General features: G+C 39.1%; 3 protein-coding genes across 3 annotated transcripts; 2 read left to right on the top strand and 1 right to left on the bottom strand.

The window, feature by feature from the left end:
* The first annotated feature begins 3,146 nt into the window (after positions 1-3,146).
* On the top strand, positions 3,147-6,834 carry LOC126621599 (aspartic proteinase-like). The gene is made up of 13 exons (XM_050290138.1): positions 3,147-3,651; positions 3,765-3,825; positions 3,929-4,023; positions 4,119-4,231; positions 4,348-4,516; positions 4,643-4,682; positions 4,855-4,919; positions 5,262-5,378; positions 5,479-5,543; positions 5,638-5,794; positions 5,877-5,996; positions 6,319-6,407; positions 6,502-6,834. Exons 1-13 carry the CDS (start codon positions 3,301-3,303, stop codon positions 6,584-6,586), a joined length of 1,527 nt encoding a protein of 508 aa, XP_050146095.1. The 5' UTR covers positions 3,147-3,300; the 3' UTR covers positions 6,587-6,834.
* Positions 6,835-9,905: 3,071 nt separating this feature from the next.
* Positions 9,906-11,568, top strand: LOC126621600 (mitogen-activated protein kinase kinase kinase 18-like). Its single transcript, XM_050290139.1, has one exon. The coding sequence runs from the start codon at positions 10,107-10,109 to the stop codon at positions 11,544-11,546; it is 1,440 nt and encodes a 479-aa protein (XP_050146096.1). The 5' UTR covers positions 9,906-10,106; the 3' UTR covers positions 11,547-11,568.
* A 2,475-nt stretch (positions 11,569-14,043) lies between these two features.
* On the bottom strand, positions 14,044-16,481 carry LOC126621605 (uncharacterized). Its single transcript, XM_050290144.1, has 2 exons — positions 16,023-16,481; positions 14,044-14,639 (listed from the first exon to the last, which is right to left on the bottom strand). The coding sequence occupies exons 1-2, from the start codon at positions 16,306-16,308 to the stop codon at positions 14,257-14,259; spliced, it is 669 nt and encodes a 222-aa protein (XP_050146101.1). The 5' UTR covers positions 16,309-16,481; the 3' UTR covers positions 14,044-14,256.
* Between the last annotated feature and the right edge of the window lie 613 nt (positions 16,482-17,094).

The raw sequence follows: 17,094 nt of genomic DNA, 5'->3' as shown, positions 1-17,094 counted from the left end.
AATTGGGTACGTTGTTGACTTTTTGTACACTTTGTTTGACATCACGTCACTGCCATTGAATTTTGAATCCAAATACCAATCAATCAAGTTGATAAAATCACAAGAAAATAGCAAAACGTGGAGCATTGTGGGCGGCAACCGTACCTCATCCACCGTACGAAGGATCTTCTACTCTACATGGACTCTCTGGATCCATGGCCTTCGTCTTCGTTGCCATGTTCATGGTGGTGGATAGGTGTGCATGTCTTTTATGATCCTCACGTGGATGCATGTGGCCAAAAACACCTTGACTCGTATTATTGAAAGATAGTTCGATGTTATTTTCACATTTATAGGTTGATCTGATAAATTTTCTCACAATTCGTTAACTCAACACAAAACGATGTAAAAATAAAAGATTTTGAGTTAATTTGTTAATAAATCAGATTGTTACCGAATTAACTGTTAAGAACTTATTAATATTATATGATCATTTATTAAGAATCTGATACGATATCGTTTTTCAAATCTAAGACTTAGGCATGGTCATCTCTTAAATAAATTTTTAACTCAACATAAAATGATACGAGCTGTTAACGAATTTAGTCACTATAGGTCACCATATAAGAACTCATTAAAGAAACGAATTTGCCACAACAACAACATAACATGTTTGCCAAGCCTACTTATATGTGGTGGTTGTAATTCATTGAGAGTTATCATATTGAAAAAGGATAACCGAGAAATATTGATTTTTATTTTATGGATATTGACATGGAGGCAGATTGTTTGCCCTCCTCTTACCATGTCCTTCTTATCTCCTCCTAGTTGTGCGGTCACGGTTAAGCCACGTCAACATTTTATATTGATTTTTTTATAGAAATAATAAGACATGTTAATGTGATTTAACCGTGACCGCACAATGTAAAAAGGGATGGGAAAGGCATGGTAATGGGAGGAGGGCAGACAATCTGCCTCCTATTGATACGCGAACGTGCAGTTTCGATCTGTACGACTGATTGATTGAATAGGGTTTTGAAATTAACCATGTACAGCACCTATTTTTGGAATTCATCGAAGATAATCTTAGTAAAAAAACGTTAATAATTTGAAGAAAATAACAATTTTGAATATTTTACATATTCCCTTCAATTTCCATCGAAAGGTACGTGCTGACTCATATTTTGGGATCTTTGAACCTTTTGGTTTCACACTTAATATTTTTTTTTATTTTTTCCACACATTTTAAATAATGATAGAAGTAAAACATTTTGCAAATTAATTAGTTCCTTTAGGCAGCTTTGTAGGAATAAAGAATGAACTGCAAAATTTAACATCTACTATATAAAATAAAAAGAAATGCTATGCAAGAAAGGTGCCTATTCGAAGAATTTTGTTTCCTCTATTGCGACGGTATGGACGATTGTTTCCATTACTGACCAGAAATACATCAAATTCCCCATTCGAGCTCTAATTCCATACTTGATTGAAGCAAAGGTGAAAAAATATTGCATGTACATTGTTATTTGTTAATTGTATTTGTGAGAAAATTAATAAGCACTAAAGCTAGTTTGTAAGTGTTTTTAAAATAACATGAAAACATTTTCATTAAAAATACTTTTAGAACCAATCTTTAGTTAAAATGCAATTAAATCTTGCGAAAACATTTAAAATACTTAATGAAATAAGTACATAACTTGTGCTTCTGCAGAAAACAATTCAAATGGTCTTTTGGACATGAATAATTGTAACCAATTATGAACCATGTCCATAGAATTGTATGGATTGGTCCCCATTCTATTTCCGAATGATGTGTAGGGCCTAAGCTTGTTGAGGCCAACCAAATAATGGGCTTCAAGAAAAATAGGACTCATTGCATCCGAAAAAGGGCATATGACGGTTCTTCATTAAACTTGACCTCCAAGTAATCTTCTTTTAATTTCCAACTTTCCACTTTAAGCATTGCATATTGTGAGAGTGATGGGCACAATGTTTGCTTGCCTTAGAGAGGACTATTCTCTTTCCTGCACTCAGCAATAACCTATGGCCTAATGGTTAGGCTGTCTTTGCATCATTTATTTTGCCTTTAAGAGGACTATTCTCTTTGCTTGCAGGAATCATCCTAATTAATTTGTGTATTTTGAGACCTGTGTCGATCCACTACACAAGTTTCGAAATTTAAATTCATTTAACGATGCTAGATAGAATGGTGAGAGCATCACCATTACTTGAGGGTAGTGAGTAAAAATATTCCCTAATTAATAACCAATGATATCATACTTCAGTACTTTACTTTTTATTAGTTATAATGATATCCACGTATCATCAGTTGTATATCCATAATTCGTTTCCATATCCAAACAAAACGTGCATAACTGCATTTGATTGTAAAATTTTAGTTGATTTAGTGTAAGGAAAACGTGAACATCGTCACACAAAATTCATGTGCAAACTACACCCCAAGCTCACGGTGGGCCCCAAATACGAAAGATTTTAATGTTCAGAACACTGGATAATACATCATATATTATTATAAAACAAGATGAAAATTTATATCTTAAGCATTTCTCTCATTGTACAATAACATATAACGTAAGCATCCGTGCTCCCTGAGAACACTAAAATCTCTCCCCAAATACGGAGGCGTCGCGTGGTAAGGCAACCAGGAGGTTTATATTACACGTGAGCGTTCAGTTGCAACTTCCAATTCTACATTTCCACGTCGTTTTACTCGCACTATCTAAACCCGTCGTCATCTACCCACATCATCCACGCCGTCTGATCTTTCTCTTAACTCCATAATCACCGTCCATTTTTGTAAAACTCCCTCCTCGAACGAGACCATCATGCCTCCACACAATATTGACCGTTTAAATCCCAAAGATCAGACGGCTCACATCAAAAGAATCAGTAGGGGCCTACCTTTTAGATACCATACAGAATGGAAAGGGATCCCGGATCCCTTTCACCTGAGCCTCTGACCAATAAATTTGAATTTGATCAAATTTTAAGAATCCAAATTTGTTGGTCAGGAGGTTCAGGTGAAAGGGATCCTCACCGGATCTCTTTCCATACGGAATATAGGTAAGGGCTGAGCTGGGCCCCACAGTAAACGCAAAGAGTGACAGGGCAGAAGAAGGTCCTCTGTTTTAAAAGCCACTCTGTTCCTTTGAGTTTCTTCACACCAACTTTCCACTGGCTTTCTCTTCCTCCTGCAAACAATTTAATCGCTGAGTTTTATCTAATTTTAATTTCTTAATTGTATATGTTTGAAAGTTTTAATTTGGTTCTGTGATTCTGCGTTTTGGAGCTATAGGCAACATGGGAACCAGCTTCAAAGCACTTCTGTTCCTTACAAGCCTGTTGTTTTCTCTTGTATCCTCTGCACCCAATGATGGGTTGTCCAGGATTGGACTGAAAAAGGTGAAACTGGATTCGAACGACTGGGTTGCTGCGCAGCTAGAATCCAAGAATGGATTGAGAAAGTATCGTCTCCCTTCGAATCTCGGAGAACCCGAGTCCGGGGATGTCGACATTGTTTCGTTAAAGAACTACATGGATGCTCAGTACTATGGTGAGATTGCCATTGGCACCCCCCCTCAACCCTTCACTGTCATTTTCGACACTGGAAGCTCGAACTTGTGGGTTCCATCGTCCAAGTGTTATGTCTCGGTGAGCTTGAACATATACACTTTGCTGTAATTTTGAAAAATTGGAACTTTTTGGATCCTTAGAAAGCTTGGTCTGAGACAACAAGACCATGGTTTTGTTGCATTTGGATGCAGCTTGCATGCTTCTTCCATGCCAAGTACAACTCGGGCCAATCGAGAACATACAAGAACAACGGTTTGTTTTCCATGCTTTGCAGTAATTGTTTCTGAATCGTGTGAATGCTGCAATTTGGTTGCGTTGGCTGTATGGTGTGTAATATATGTCTACTGCTGTGCAGGGACTTCTGCTTCCATCCAATATGGTAGCGGAGCTATTTCAGGCTTCTTCAGCAATGACAATGTTAAAGTCGGGGACATCGTTGTTAAGAACCAGGTAATCATATTTCTGAGCCCCCCTCCTTTTCCGTCTCCCAGTCTAGTGTTTCGGTTTAACTGTACTTGTTATTGGTGGTACATCTACATCATCAGGATTTCATCGAAGCAACTAGTGAACCCGGTCTCACATTCGTGACCGCTAAGTTTGATGGCTTATTGGGACTTGGGTTTCAAGAGATTTCGGTTGGAGGTTCTGTCCCAGTGTGGTATAATACGCATTTGCATCGTTGATCCTCACCGATCAATTTTTTTTTTCCAGAAATAATTAAATGAATAATTTCAGCATTCATTGCTTGATATGGAACACATGAATATCTTCCAGGTACAACATGGTTGAGCGAGGTCTTATCAAGGAACCGGTGTTTTCCTTTTGGCTCAATCGCAACGTACAAGATGAAGCAGGTGGTGAAATTGTGTTTGGCGGAGTTGATCCGAAACACTTTAAGGGCAAGCACACATATGTTCCAGTAACGAGGAAAGGCTATTGGCAGGTTGGTAGTGAAAACAATCACGTCCAATGTGAGAGTGTCTGATGCTTTCTTTTCTTTTCATTTTTGCCCTTCTAATATTTCACCTTTCTTTTTCCCTCTTTTCTTACTTGCATCTCTCCCTGGCAGTTCAACATGGGTGATGTTCTTATTGGTGATAAACCAACTGGTATGTATCCTCTTGGCTCTTGATGCCTAAAGCATTGTAGTTCAATAAAATGACATAGAAATAGAGTAAAGCGCCCGCCCCTGTGTATGTATTTTTCACAGGATGAGGGACAATGATACGAATGTCGTATATATTGCCCCCGTTGTTCTGACTTAACTATTCTGCTGTTCAGGATTTTGTGCTGGTGGCTGTTTCGCAATTGCAGACTCTGGAACTTCTCTTTTGACAGGTCCATCGGTATGTAATCCAAATTTTAGTTGTTACTTTGTTTTTTTATTGATTAATCCTTTGATTGGTGCATGTTTTGTGTAAATAATTTTATCTAGGTTGTTGGATTAGCTAGGTCAGGTTCACTTTTTAACTTCGCATGATGAATGTTCTGATTGAAGCAGAAAGGGAGAAATATGAGCATGTTACTGACCTTTTTTCGTGTATATAGATTGAATGAAGTACTTGTGCTCGTTATGTTCTTCCAGCTTCTGTTTGCGTTGCGTCCGTTTGTTTTTGCATAGTTTTACAAAGCTGCATTAGTAATGACAATCTCCCTATCGATAAATTTCTCTATACGTATATACAAAGACTTCAATTACGAAGATAAATCAAGCCATTGGAGCCAGCGGTGTTGTTAGCCAGGAATGCAAGGCGGTTGTTAACCAGTATGGGCGAACCATTCTTGATTTACTCGTAGCTCATGAGGTAAATTCAAGATTTATGTTATTCCAGTTTGCACTTTGTTTCTTGTGCACACGAGTGGAGACGATTGTAATTCATTTGGTTTGCGTACTTTCTCCAACAGGTCCAACCAAAGAAGGTTTGTTCTCAAATTGGAGTGTGCACCTTTGACGGAACTCGTAGTGTAAGGTCAGCTCAAAAGATGTCCTTTTATTGCTCTTATTGTTCTTGGGCTTGCCTTCATTAGGTAATAGTTTATTGTTTTACTGTTGTGCTTGTTCAGCATGGGCATTGAGAGCGTGGTGGATGAGAAAAACGGCAAATCTTCTGGCATTCTTCATGATGCTTCATGCTCGGCGTGTGAAATGGCAGTTGTCTGGATGCAAAACGAGCTTAAGCAGAATATTACGCAAGATCGTATTTTGAACTACGTCAATGAGGTGCAGAAATTTCACAAAACTTGATTATATTTGTAACCCGCATCACTTCTCTTTCTGACTCCACGATGTTATAACTCCGCAGCTTTGTGAAAAAATGCCAGACACATTGGGACAATCTACTGTCGACTGTGGAAAGCTTTCTTCCATGCCTCCCGTCTCCTTCACCATTGGCGGTAGAGCTTTTAAGCTCACTTCAGATGAGGTACGACAACATCCCAATTTATCCTTTAGCTACATGCTTGTATATCTCTTAAGACCATCTATGTAATGCTATCTGGTTCCCTTTGTTTAAGATCAGCGAATGAGGAATCTAATGTTCTCTTTTAGTACACTAGAAAAATTAGTGTTTGGGTTCTATTTACCCATAGTTTCTCGACGAATAGTTTAATGTGCGTTTTCATGACAATACTGGTACACTTTTCCTGTGGTTTAAGGCGAATTTTGGTGTGAATAAATTTGCATGACTAAAGTTGTAGTGCAAGCTACCTTTGCGCTTCTGCTAATTTCTCCGTTGGTTTGAGCAGTACATACTTAAGGTCGGCGAGGGTGCTCAAGCTCAGTGCATAAGTGGATTCACTAGCCTGGATATCCCTCGTCCCCGCGGACCTCTCTGGTATTATCACATTAGTCAACACTTGAACTCGTTTGTCGAGCTTTATATACGATAAAACCTGCTTTGATTCTCACTTTGCGGTGGTGCAATGCAGGATCTTGGGAGATATATTCATGGGTCGTTACCACACCGTGTTCGATTATGGCAAGATGAGAGTCGGATTTGCAGATGCTGCATAAAGAACGGCCTTGGGACCGACCCCTCTTCTTGATATTATTTGATGCATATGCTCATCTTTGTTTACTTTTCATATATGTACCTCTGTATGTAAAGGGATCCAGTGGTTAAAACTTGCAAATTGCAATCAGTTGTGGTGTTTGTTGGCGTCGGCGTAAACCTAGTGTTTGTAAATACAACTGTTTGTAATCTGGTATCATATGTTATAAGTTTGAGAGCATGTAGTAAATTGTGCAATGTTTTCTAGTAATATCTCAAAATTACGGGCTTCAGCTGTTAAGTAGAAGCATTAATCTCCATATTTTCTTCAACCATATGAAATTTGCTCATGATAAAACTTTACATTACTGACGCATATAGGTTGGTTTTGGTCGATAGCTGAGTGAAGGCAACGATTTGTTTGAAAAATAAAAGAGCGTGGAGGACCCAATTTGCAGAAACTTGTGTGGAGCCTATGAGGCAGCAATCTACTCTTGGTGGGAGCTCAGCATGTAGGTCTCACCAAGTGCTGCCCCGTAGAGTAGCCGAACTCAAGACATTCTCCCCCACATATTGTACTTGGGATGAATATTAGGTTGTAATGGGATAGAACAAACTTAGACGTTACGCAAAAGTTTGTGTTGACGTGAATTGGTGTATGATCCTTGATATGGTTCCATTCCATTGGCTTTGAGGCCAAGTTATTCGCATGATGAAATTCATTCATCATCTCACAGCTCATTGAGTGATATATATATTGGCCCAATGAGCTTGTGTAGCTCCACTTTAATCACCTCATGTTTTTAGTATAAAGTTTTATAATATGGACAGGAAATTAAGGTTAAACTGTAAAGTGATAGAGAATGGAGCGTCCGACTTTGAACAACCGACATGTTATTTAAAAGTGTTTGTACTTAATAGGTGTTTGTAATCTAGAAAAACTGAACCTAATCATATATAAAAAGGTAATGCTAGAGAGACTAAATTAGGAGATAAAATTTATAAACTAAATGATGTATCATCAATAGGAATAAACACATTTATCAACGCGTAATAAGCCACTTACGTAATAAATCAATCTCCTTTAGTTTTCAAAATTTTGTCTATAATTTTCGTCTCTCTACCGTTACCTTATCTAAAAGGAGCCTAAACTAAAGAAGGAATGATGTCTTTTACAGTAGGTGTGCCGCACAAGTTCAGGAAACGTTTTGTCACGCATGATTCACGAAGCACAAAGGTTGATCTAAAAAGCTTTGCCAAAAGCTGACAAATAAAAGGGAGGTGGAGGAGGAGGAGGAGGGCAAAGAAAAACAGAAAGAAAGAAGGGATAGGTGGCATGCATGCATGTGAACAATAATATGATAGGGTTGCTTGGAAGCGACATAAATCACAAGGTACGATACCGAACAAACACACTCATCAATCATGATTCATTTTCGTGCATGCACATTGACACCATATATTTTGCGCACGCAAAGCAAAGAAAAGGCCAAAGGTTACGTTACAACGTTGTGAGCTGCAAACCATCTACGGTTGCAAGTTTTCAACTCACTTATTAATTCTAGGTTTCTACCGGACCCACCTGACCAGACCAAACTGGTTGGTGAAATCGTTCGGTGTTTGGTTTGGTTCGTGCGGAGACGAAGAAACTGAGAGGATGCATGTAAGAATATGAGTTGGGGTTTTGGTTTGGCGGCTTTTACAACTAAATTATTGGTCATCCCTACTGTCCACCTCCTTTCCTATGCTCCTTTGCACAATATGCACTCACTTTCCCACTGCAACACACAAAAAGCCTTTTGATTGCCTTTTATATCTCAACTATACCCTTTTCTTTTAGGGGTGTAATATCCACACACCCCATTTTACTTCTCACACACCTTTTTAATTTTCGGCCGTCGGATCGGATGAATTGAAGAAAATCAACGGACAGAAATCATCAAGAAGTGTGTGAGAAGTAAAATGGGGTGCGTGGATAGCACACCCCTTCTTTTATCTACATAAGTCCATTTTCCTTTGTCTATTATATGTTTGTTTTTTTTTACTTAAGGGTTAAGAAATAAATATCATTCATGTGTTAACTATGAACTAGATAAGTAAAAGAATTGGGAAGCTTAAGAATATATAAAAGAAGCAAGAAATGAGAACTGGATCAACTACTTCCATTAGTTACCGACCTAATTCCTGATTTTGAAGTCAAGAATTAGAATATTTGTCGCTAGTTTACTGCTCTAGCAACTGTTGTTTATAATATTTGTGCTCAACACATTTTCCACTTCACTGAAGAATGAGTATCGCTAAACCAAATTATCATGTAATTATTTAGCGGTTTTTTTCGTAACAACTGTTATTCATACTACATCAGCTCAAAATATTTCCACCAAATTATCATGCCCATACTTTTGAGTATTAGAAATTCTCCAAGAAAAGTACTCATTTTTTATCATTTAATTAAAAAAGTTGTACCATTTATTTATGTATTTGGAGGTAGATTGTCTGTCCTCCTGTTATGGTGTCATTCCCATCCCCTCATATTTATGCGGTCACGGTTAAGCCACGTCAACATTTTATATTCCTATTGTTTTTTGCCTTATTATCTCTATAACAAAATCAATATAAAATGTTGACGTGGCTTAACCGCGACCGCACAAATAGGAGGGGATAAGAAGGGCACTATAACATGAGGGCAGACAATCTGCCTCCTATGTATTCAACACTTACCAAACCATATCCTAGACTTGCCAAACTTATTACTAAAATGGGCACAAATTATGCATCCAACTCGGGAGAAAAATGAGTTCGCTGTTGCTTAGTGGGAGTTGTACTAGAGAGTATTCAAGTCAATCCATTTTCTACATAATTAGGCCTCATACATCCCACCAAACAAGGAGAAATTCTCATTATGTCTGAAACACGAGTAGTACATTACATGTTATTATATAACTGGAGAGAAGTTTTATTTTTTAATTTGTTAATTTTTTAACATAAATATCTCACCACTCGACCACTTGTATAGTAAAACATGAAGTATCACTTCATGTTCTGGACACACTAAAAACTCTCTCCCAAACAAGAATATTCCATTCATTTTCTATTCGCACCCCAATGCGTAAGGACTACGTAAGCAAGTCCCAAATGCGTGGAATTTACTTTAACCATATCCCATTCGTCCCCAACGCCCAGCTTACGTAACCGCCGGCCAAAAACAGTTTGCACCCTCCTTTTACCACGTGGAGGCCTCAGATGAATTAGAGAAGACGGCGGCCCGCCCTTTGGTCCTAAAAAAGCCGAAAGAGTGAGAAATGTGTTTGAAAAGGCATTAGCTTCGCTCACCAGGCCTCAAGCTAAAGCCAACCCCGCATACCAAACCACGCCCACAAGACTACTCCTCACATTTTTACTCACCACCACCACCTTCTCCACTCATATATATTCCACCTCCCAAATCCCAGTCCAACCAAAACAAACTTTAACACATACCAAACTTGTACCTCCTATCCGTTGTGTAGTTCTGTTCGTCTAATCCTTTGTTATCGTCATTGAATGGATTGGACTAGGGGCCGAACCATCGGCCTCGGCTCCTCCGCCACGGTCTCCATTGCCAAGTCACATGTCTCCGGCGAGGTTTTCGCAGTCAAGTCAGCCAAGCTCGCACAATCCCAATTCCTCCAAAAGGAGCAAGCAATTTTGTCTACGTTGAGCTCTCCCCATATTGTACATTACAAAGGCCACAACATCTCAACTGAGAACGGCGACGTTTTGTACAATTTATTTTTAGAATACGCGCCTGGTGGCACAATCTCCGACGCAATCCGACGGCAAGGCGGGTGCCTAGAAGAGGCCGCCATCAGGTGCTACGCGAAGCAGATTCTACGCGGACTGCAACACCTCCACTCCAATCAAATCGCTCACTGCGACGTCAAGTGTCGGAACATTCTGGTCGCGGAAAATGGCGCCAACGTGAAGCTCGCCGACTTGGGTTGCGCTCGCCTCGTGAATTCCGATTGTGATTCGCCGATTGGTGGGACCCCTCTGTACATGGCGCCGGAGGTGGCGCGCGGGGAGGAACAGGGGATAGCCGCCGACGTGTGGGCTCTGGGATGCACAATAATCGAGATGGCCACCGGGCGGGCGCCGTGGAACGACGTTTGCGACCCGGTATCGGCGCTGTACCGAATCGGGTTTTCCGGCGATGCGCCGGAGATACCAAGCTCTCTCTCGCAGCAAGGCAGGGACTTTGTCGCCAAGTGTTTGATTGGGGACCCACTGGAGAGGTGGTCGGCGGGTGAGCTTCTGGAGCATGGATTTGTAGTCGAGGCACCCAATGATCTGCTAAGTCCCACCACCGTGTTGGATCGTAGTTTGTGGGAAGAGGAGGAATTTGAATCAGACCAGATTTGGCATCCGACCCGTGAGAGCAGTGGTTCGGATTATTCAGCTAAGGAGAGGATCCGAAAGTTGGGTGAAGGCATTGCGGCGTCGTCTCGAGAAATTCCCAATTGGGCTTCGGATGAAGAAAATTGGGTCACGGTTAGAAGTGACAACTTCAACAAACAAGATGTAGCACAACCACACACCATTTTTCCGCTTCTCGCCGCCGGGCAGTCCAAACACTTGCCGCTGTGCCTCTTATCGCCGCCGAATGAGGCCAATATCTCGTCACAGTATACCAAAAGTATTTTCGACAGGCCAACAAATACGAATCCGGATACAAATACGGATCCTAGTAGTTGCTTGGGTTTGGGTTTGGATTTGGGTTTGGGTTTGGAGACTTGTGATGCAGCTAGCTTTAGCATTAGGCATAGTAAGAGAAAGGCTTGGATGGCCTCTAAATGTAACAGTTATGTATTTTATTCAAATCTTAATTTTGTAAACAAAAAGTTGTGGTTGCTTGTGCATGCTTCTTGTTTTACCTTTTCTCACCATTTTTTAATACAGCAAACAAGTCTATTGCCTTTTGAGCTTGCCCATCTTGGTACATAACATTTTTTGCATTTATACACAATCCGAAGACTGCGTTTGGGCACCCGTCTTGTCGTCTGATTATGCATACAAGGCGGGCGCACAAGCTGAAAGAAAAAGAGAAGACTTGATAACATAGATTGGCTAATTAGAATGTGAAAAATAAAACTAGCTCTCAAACAAAATAAAAATAAAAATATATCTCAATTGGTCTGCAATCCCTCCCTTATCAATCGTCGCTACCACCTTCTGAGTGCTTGGCAGCCTCCCACTTCAGTCTTCTGTCTAAGATCTTGTTCTCGTCAAGTAATCGAACATACTCTTGGAAAAAATAATCCGAATCTTTGTTCACAGCCATAATTTCGTCGTTTGCGGCACGAAGATCCTCCGTCTTTGTTGCAACTTCGTATTCGAGCTTTTTTAGTGTAGTGAATGATGCCTGCAACCAACTCTGTAATGTTCTATTTTTCTCGTATACCTCATCTTGATCATCAAGTAATCGTCCAAATAGATTCCTCATAAAATTAGCATCGTCTTCTGCACCATTAAGCTCAAATTGTAGTTGGTCGAGCTTTGTTTTCAACGATTCCAGTTCGTCCTTTTTATACGCAAGCATACGGTCGTACTCAGTGAAAGCCTCTTCGGATTGTTTCTCTTGCACAATCGCGCGGTCCTTTGCAGCGTAAATCTCTCCTGTCTTTGTCTCAAGCTCATGTTGTAGCTGTTTGAGCCTTGTGTCCGAAGATTGTAGCTCCTTTTGTAAACTTTGGTTTGCCTCGATTGCAATACCTTGCGCATCAAGTAGCTCTCCGAATGCGTTGCTTAAATTCCTTAAATTTACTTCTGCATCATTCAGTTTTCCGGTTGTGGTCTCGAGTTCAGATTCTACTTGGCTGAAGCTAATGAGCTTTGTTTTCAAAAGCTTGTTTTCTTCAAGCAATTGATCAAGTTTGAGTTTGGCGTTTGACGACAACTGTAACTGCTGCTTTAAACTCTCATTCTCTCCATGGACAAGACTCTGCTCCTTAATTACATGTCCGATCAACTTGTTTAGAACAAGAACATTAGCTTGTGCGACATTAGTGTCTTTCGCCTTAGTGTCGCGCTCCAATTCTGCGTTGTTGACCCTTGTTCTCAACGATCGCAATTGGTCATCTTTCTCCCCAAGCAACCGATCAAACCCGACAAACATATCTTCCGATTCCAACCACTTGTGTAGACGTTTGTTTTCTGCAACCCCCAATGCGTTTCTTAGATCAGAAACATCTATTGTTTTGGTCTCGAGCTCGGATTGAACTTCGTCGAGCTTTGTGCTCAACGATTGCAATTGGTTTTCTTTCTCCTCAAGCAAGCGATTATTGTTTTCCTCAAATCTGTTGCGCAGTTCCCCCATCAATTTCGTTTGTCTGTCAAGTTTTTTGACATCCTCGCGTACTCGGTGCAAGATGAAATCAAGGACTAGGAACAACCCTGTAGATAAGCAACTCAAACGTGTTAATATATAGTAAAAACAAATTAGATAGAGAAAAATAACATGAAAGAAAGAGAAAACCCAGCCTAAAAAAAATGAAGATTACCGATGAGAATGAAGTCAAGGAGCAGGCAGTAGCAACTGACAATGCGCTCGAAAGGTGTTTGGATCATCGCGACGTAGTGCACGAAGAAGAGAAACTGGAGCATGCCCTTTGCGAATTTCAAGCCGAACATGCTAGTGAGAGTTAAAAGCTCCATGAGTGATATCCCCAGAAAGCTTCGACAAAGAAGCTCGTTAGATGGGTCTGGTGGTTCACTAACTTTCCTTGTACAAATAGTGCAGACATGTAGAGCGTATATATATAAACATAAAGGGCCTGTATATTTATACATGTGTGTGTGTGTGTGTGTATGGTTACGATACTTAGGCTTTTGGGTAAGTTGGTTTGGAATCCCATGGAAGTAAGGGATTTTACAAGCAGAATCCGGAATGTGTGTCAAGAATTAATCCAGCTCTTGACTGGTTTGATTTGTTTCCTTTTTTTTTTCCTAGTAGCTAAAACGCTGGTCTTTTGGACTTTTCATTCCTTTTCTTTTCCCTAGCCGAAGCCGGTTTTTTATTTGTGATCATCATCAGTACTAGTAGCCAAAACACAAAGTGGGTAATGGTTAAATCAACCGTGGCAAAGGAAATCGCTACGAAACGAATCCAAACATTTTCTTCTTCAATTCAAATCACACAATAAACCCGTCTACTTCCTAGCGTAATCAATTATAAAACAAAATAGCTCGTCTGAAAATACTTTTAAAATGACTGAAAGTGCTTTTAATGAATTTTTTTTAAAACCAATCTTCAGTAAAATAACAAGTGAATCTTAAAAAAACCACTTTACTGCTTCTTGTAAGAAGCACATAACTACTGCTTCTTGCAGAAAGCCCTTTAAGTGCTTTTGTAATAAAACTCAACACCTAATAATAGGTGGTTAAGTTTGAAACAATATCGATGATAGATTTGAACAGGCCTACAAAGTCTATCAAGACAAAATGGAATAATTGATCTATTCTACTTCAACACTCAACTTTTAGTTACATCAACCATACAAAGTGGTAAGCCTCTCTCTCTCCCCCTCTCTCTCCCCCCATAATTAGCATATATGACAAATTAATGTAATAAATAAACACATCTCAAAACACTCACAAAAAAAGTTCAATGGAATTACATAACAAATTAAAAATCTCAAAATGTGGGCAAAATCCCTTATGAATCTTTCTTGCTACCTAAACGTGACACTCTCCAGTCCAATGACTTCAACTGATTCTTTAACTTTTGGTTTTCTTCAAGTAAGCGGTCATACTCGAGAAGAAACCCTTCCGATTGTTTTCTTAGAGCGAGGACGTTGGACTCTGCAGTATGAACATCTTTTGTCTTTGTCTCGATATCTGATTCCAGCTGTTTGAGTCTAGCCCGCAACGTAGCCATCTCATTCTCCGAAACTTTCATCTGATCCAAAATGCTAGATTTTCCATCCTCAGATCCTCTGTTCTGTTTCTTAAGGGCTTCCATACTCTTTCTGCGTATACGAAGTTCTCTAATGTAGTGGTGTAGTCTGTCTATCATAAGAGCAAGAAATAGGGAGCATCCTGCAAATGGGAGACACAAATGAGTCGATGACTAACAAGATTTTGTCACTATCAGAGAGCAACAAGAAGTCATGAAACATGAAACAGCCTGCTGAAATAAACATCTGGTAAACAGAAATTGTACCAATATAATCACAACGCAAATCACAACATGCATTATTAAGGCTAACCCGACTAGGTGATTATCTTTTATTGTCAGCAAACATAAGCTACTACACATATTGTCAAAAGGGGAGAAGGAGCATGAGAAACCACTTGAAAATTAATCAAATATGTAGGGCATGATCAGATTGGTTGCTTCTCATTTCATCCTCATCAAATGGATGGGAAGGAGATAAAAAAGGAGGGATAAAAAAATAATTCAAACTCCATGAACATTAGCTACTGTACAAACACAGCCCATATTTCTTCACTGGTTTTATTTAATATATCTAACTACTGATGACCTAATGAAAACCGAAAAATGCACTTAAGAAAGAATAAGGAATCCAGGACTCTAGCAGCAAACAAATTACTTCTATGCTGATACAACCTATACGAACAATAGTGCAGCTGATAACACCAAATTGCTGTCTACAATATCAATATTATCTCCTGACAGAAGGACCTATAATTTTCCTTAACAGATTAAATTAGTATTAAGCCTCCAACTTAATTAAACGAAAAAATATCCCAGTTTCTTGCTCTAAGGGCTGTATGGTGGTAAGTAGGCAGTAGGCACATTTCGGACATTAACCATAGTCGGCAACAAGGTGAACAAGACACAAAATTCACCAGTAGCGCTGAAAATTACATCTTGAATTACAAAATGTTCCTCAACAACCGTAACATAGAGCATTCAAATTAAGTGATATATTTCGACCCAATTATGTGGTAGTACTGGCGAATATGAAACTATTTGTGAGCAATGAGCATACACAATTTTTGACGGCCTGTGTATATAGCTAATCTGAAAACCACTGAACTCAGAATCAGGTCACTATAACACCATAATGCCTCGAATTTGAGTTCTCGAAAACAGGTTCTCAGAAGCAGCTAATTAAGATCCAGATAACCTAGTAAGTTACTTTCTCTTACAAGTTCGTGTCATCAATGTAACAGTGATTTGAGTATAGGAATGCAAAAAGTTACAATCTTTTATCACCCAATATCATTCCCAAATCAAAGAAACCACATTTCAATCACAACTCACAAAACAACAAAACATTAACAAGAACAAAAAAAAATTGCACATTCAAGAATTCCACACTAAAATCTAAGTATCAGAGATTATGTCACTAGAAGTCTAAAACAAAAAACCAAGAATTACCCAGATAGCAATTGAGTTATAGAAATTAACCCACAACAAAAATTAAAAAAAAAAATCATAAAATTGAAAATTACCCATGAGAGTGGCGTCGAGAAGGTGCTTGATCAAGAGGACCTGATCGGTGGGACTAAGAACAGCAGCTTTGTCGATCCGGCTCGCCCTGATCTTAACTATGCCGTAAACGTTGGTCATCAGCACCACAAACACCGTCGCCGCCACCGTCGCCACAACGACGGGGCCGCGGCCGCGCTTGATCTGATCCAGCCCCAAAATCACCAGCTTCCTGAAGGGGGTCTTGAACAGAAACGCCAGTATCATAACCATTTCTGATAAAATCACTACGAACAACAGCTGAATCATCTTTCTGGTGTTTTTGTTTTGGTGGGTAAGCAGAGTGTGTGAAAGTTGAAAGCTTTTGAAAGAAAGCGTCGGTTTGGTTAGAAGAAGAAGGACGAAAGTGGAGAAAGTATTGTTGCGACAGAATTCGAAAAGGGCCAATTGGATTATTAGTCCCGTGCTGATGGGTTCACAGAAGATAGCTTATGGGATAAAATAATTAAGATTTAAATACTTGTAGTAAAGTCGGTTGCTATTTACCTTTTTCATTAATTCTCTGTTACTTGTTAGAGTACATGTTAAAACAGAATTTTCCAGTAATTATTAGCACGTGTAAATAATTAATGAAAAATTGACAAAATTTTTAATTTTTGATCTAAATTTTAACAGACTTCACAACATGTGTTTAAATCATAATAAGACATGATTGACTAAAAAAAAAGAAAACTTTAACGAAAATTTCCCGGTACTACACTTTAATGAAAAACCACATTTTTTACACTAAAAAATTAATTCTTGTACTATTCACTTTATCCTTTATTTTACCCTTATCGTTAAAACTTAAAGTTTTCAAACCATTTTTATTAGTTTTCCTAAAATACAATACAAGTCTTGCATTTGTAATTATTACTATATATAGGATGAAATGGTAAATTTATTCTATATCATCTTCGTTTGCTCTCCACAATTGGACGGTTGGAGTCATCATGGAAATCACGTTAGGTTAACCATCGAATCATAGATGCATCATGCCTTTTATTCTTGACTTTAATTTGCTTTTTTTTTGGACAAAGTTGTTTTTACATTGCT

The sequence above is a fragment of the Malus sylvestris genome, chromosome 5 (assembly GCF_916048215.2).
Source record: "Malus sylvestris chromosome 5, drMalSylv7.2, whole genome shotgun sequence".
Classification (NCBI taxonomy): Eukaryota; Viridiplantae; Streptophyta; class Magnoliopsida; order Rosales; family Rosaceae; genus Malus; species Malus sylvestris.
Note: the sequence above shows the minus strand (reverse complement) of the source record. Positions and strands in the feature narration are given on the sequence as shown.

Excerpts from the sequence above, each read along its gene's own strand:
- LOC126621600 (XM_050290139.1), top strand. The coding sequence starts at position 10,107 with ATGGATTGGACTAGGGGCCGAACCATCGGCCTCGGCTCCTCCGCCACG.
- LOC126621599 (XM_050290138.1), top strand. The coding sequence starts at position 3,301 with ATGGGAACCAGCTTCAAAGCACTTCTGTTCCTTACAAGCCTGTTGTTT. Across the intron at positions 4,024-4,118 it reads ACATCGTTGTTAAGAACCAG|GATTTCATCGAAGCAACTAG; the intron begins GTAATCATATTT and ends CTACATCATCAG. Across the intron at positions 5,379-5,478 it reads ATTTACTCGTAGCTCATGAG|GTCCAACCAAAGAAGGTTTG; the intron begins GTAAATTCAAGA and ends TTTCTCCAACAG.
- LOC126621605 (XM_050290144.1), bottom strand. The coding sequence starts at position 16,308 with ATGATTCAGCTGTTGTTCGTAGTGATTTTATCAGAAATGGTTATGATA. Across the intron at positions 14,640-16,022 it reads TCTCGACGCCACTCTCATGG|GATGCTCCCTATTTCTTGCT; the intron begins GTAATTTTCAAT and ends TCCCATTTGCAG.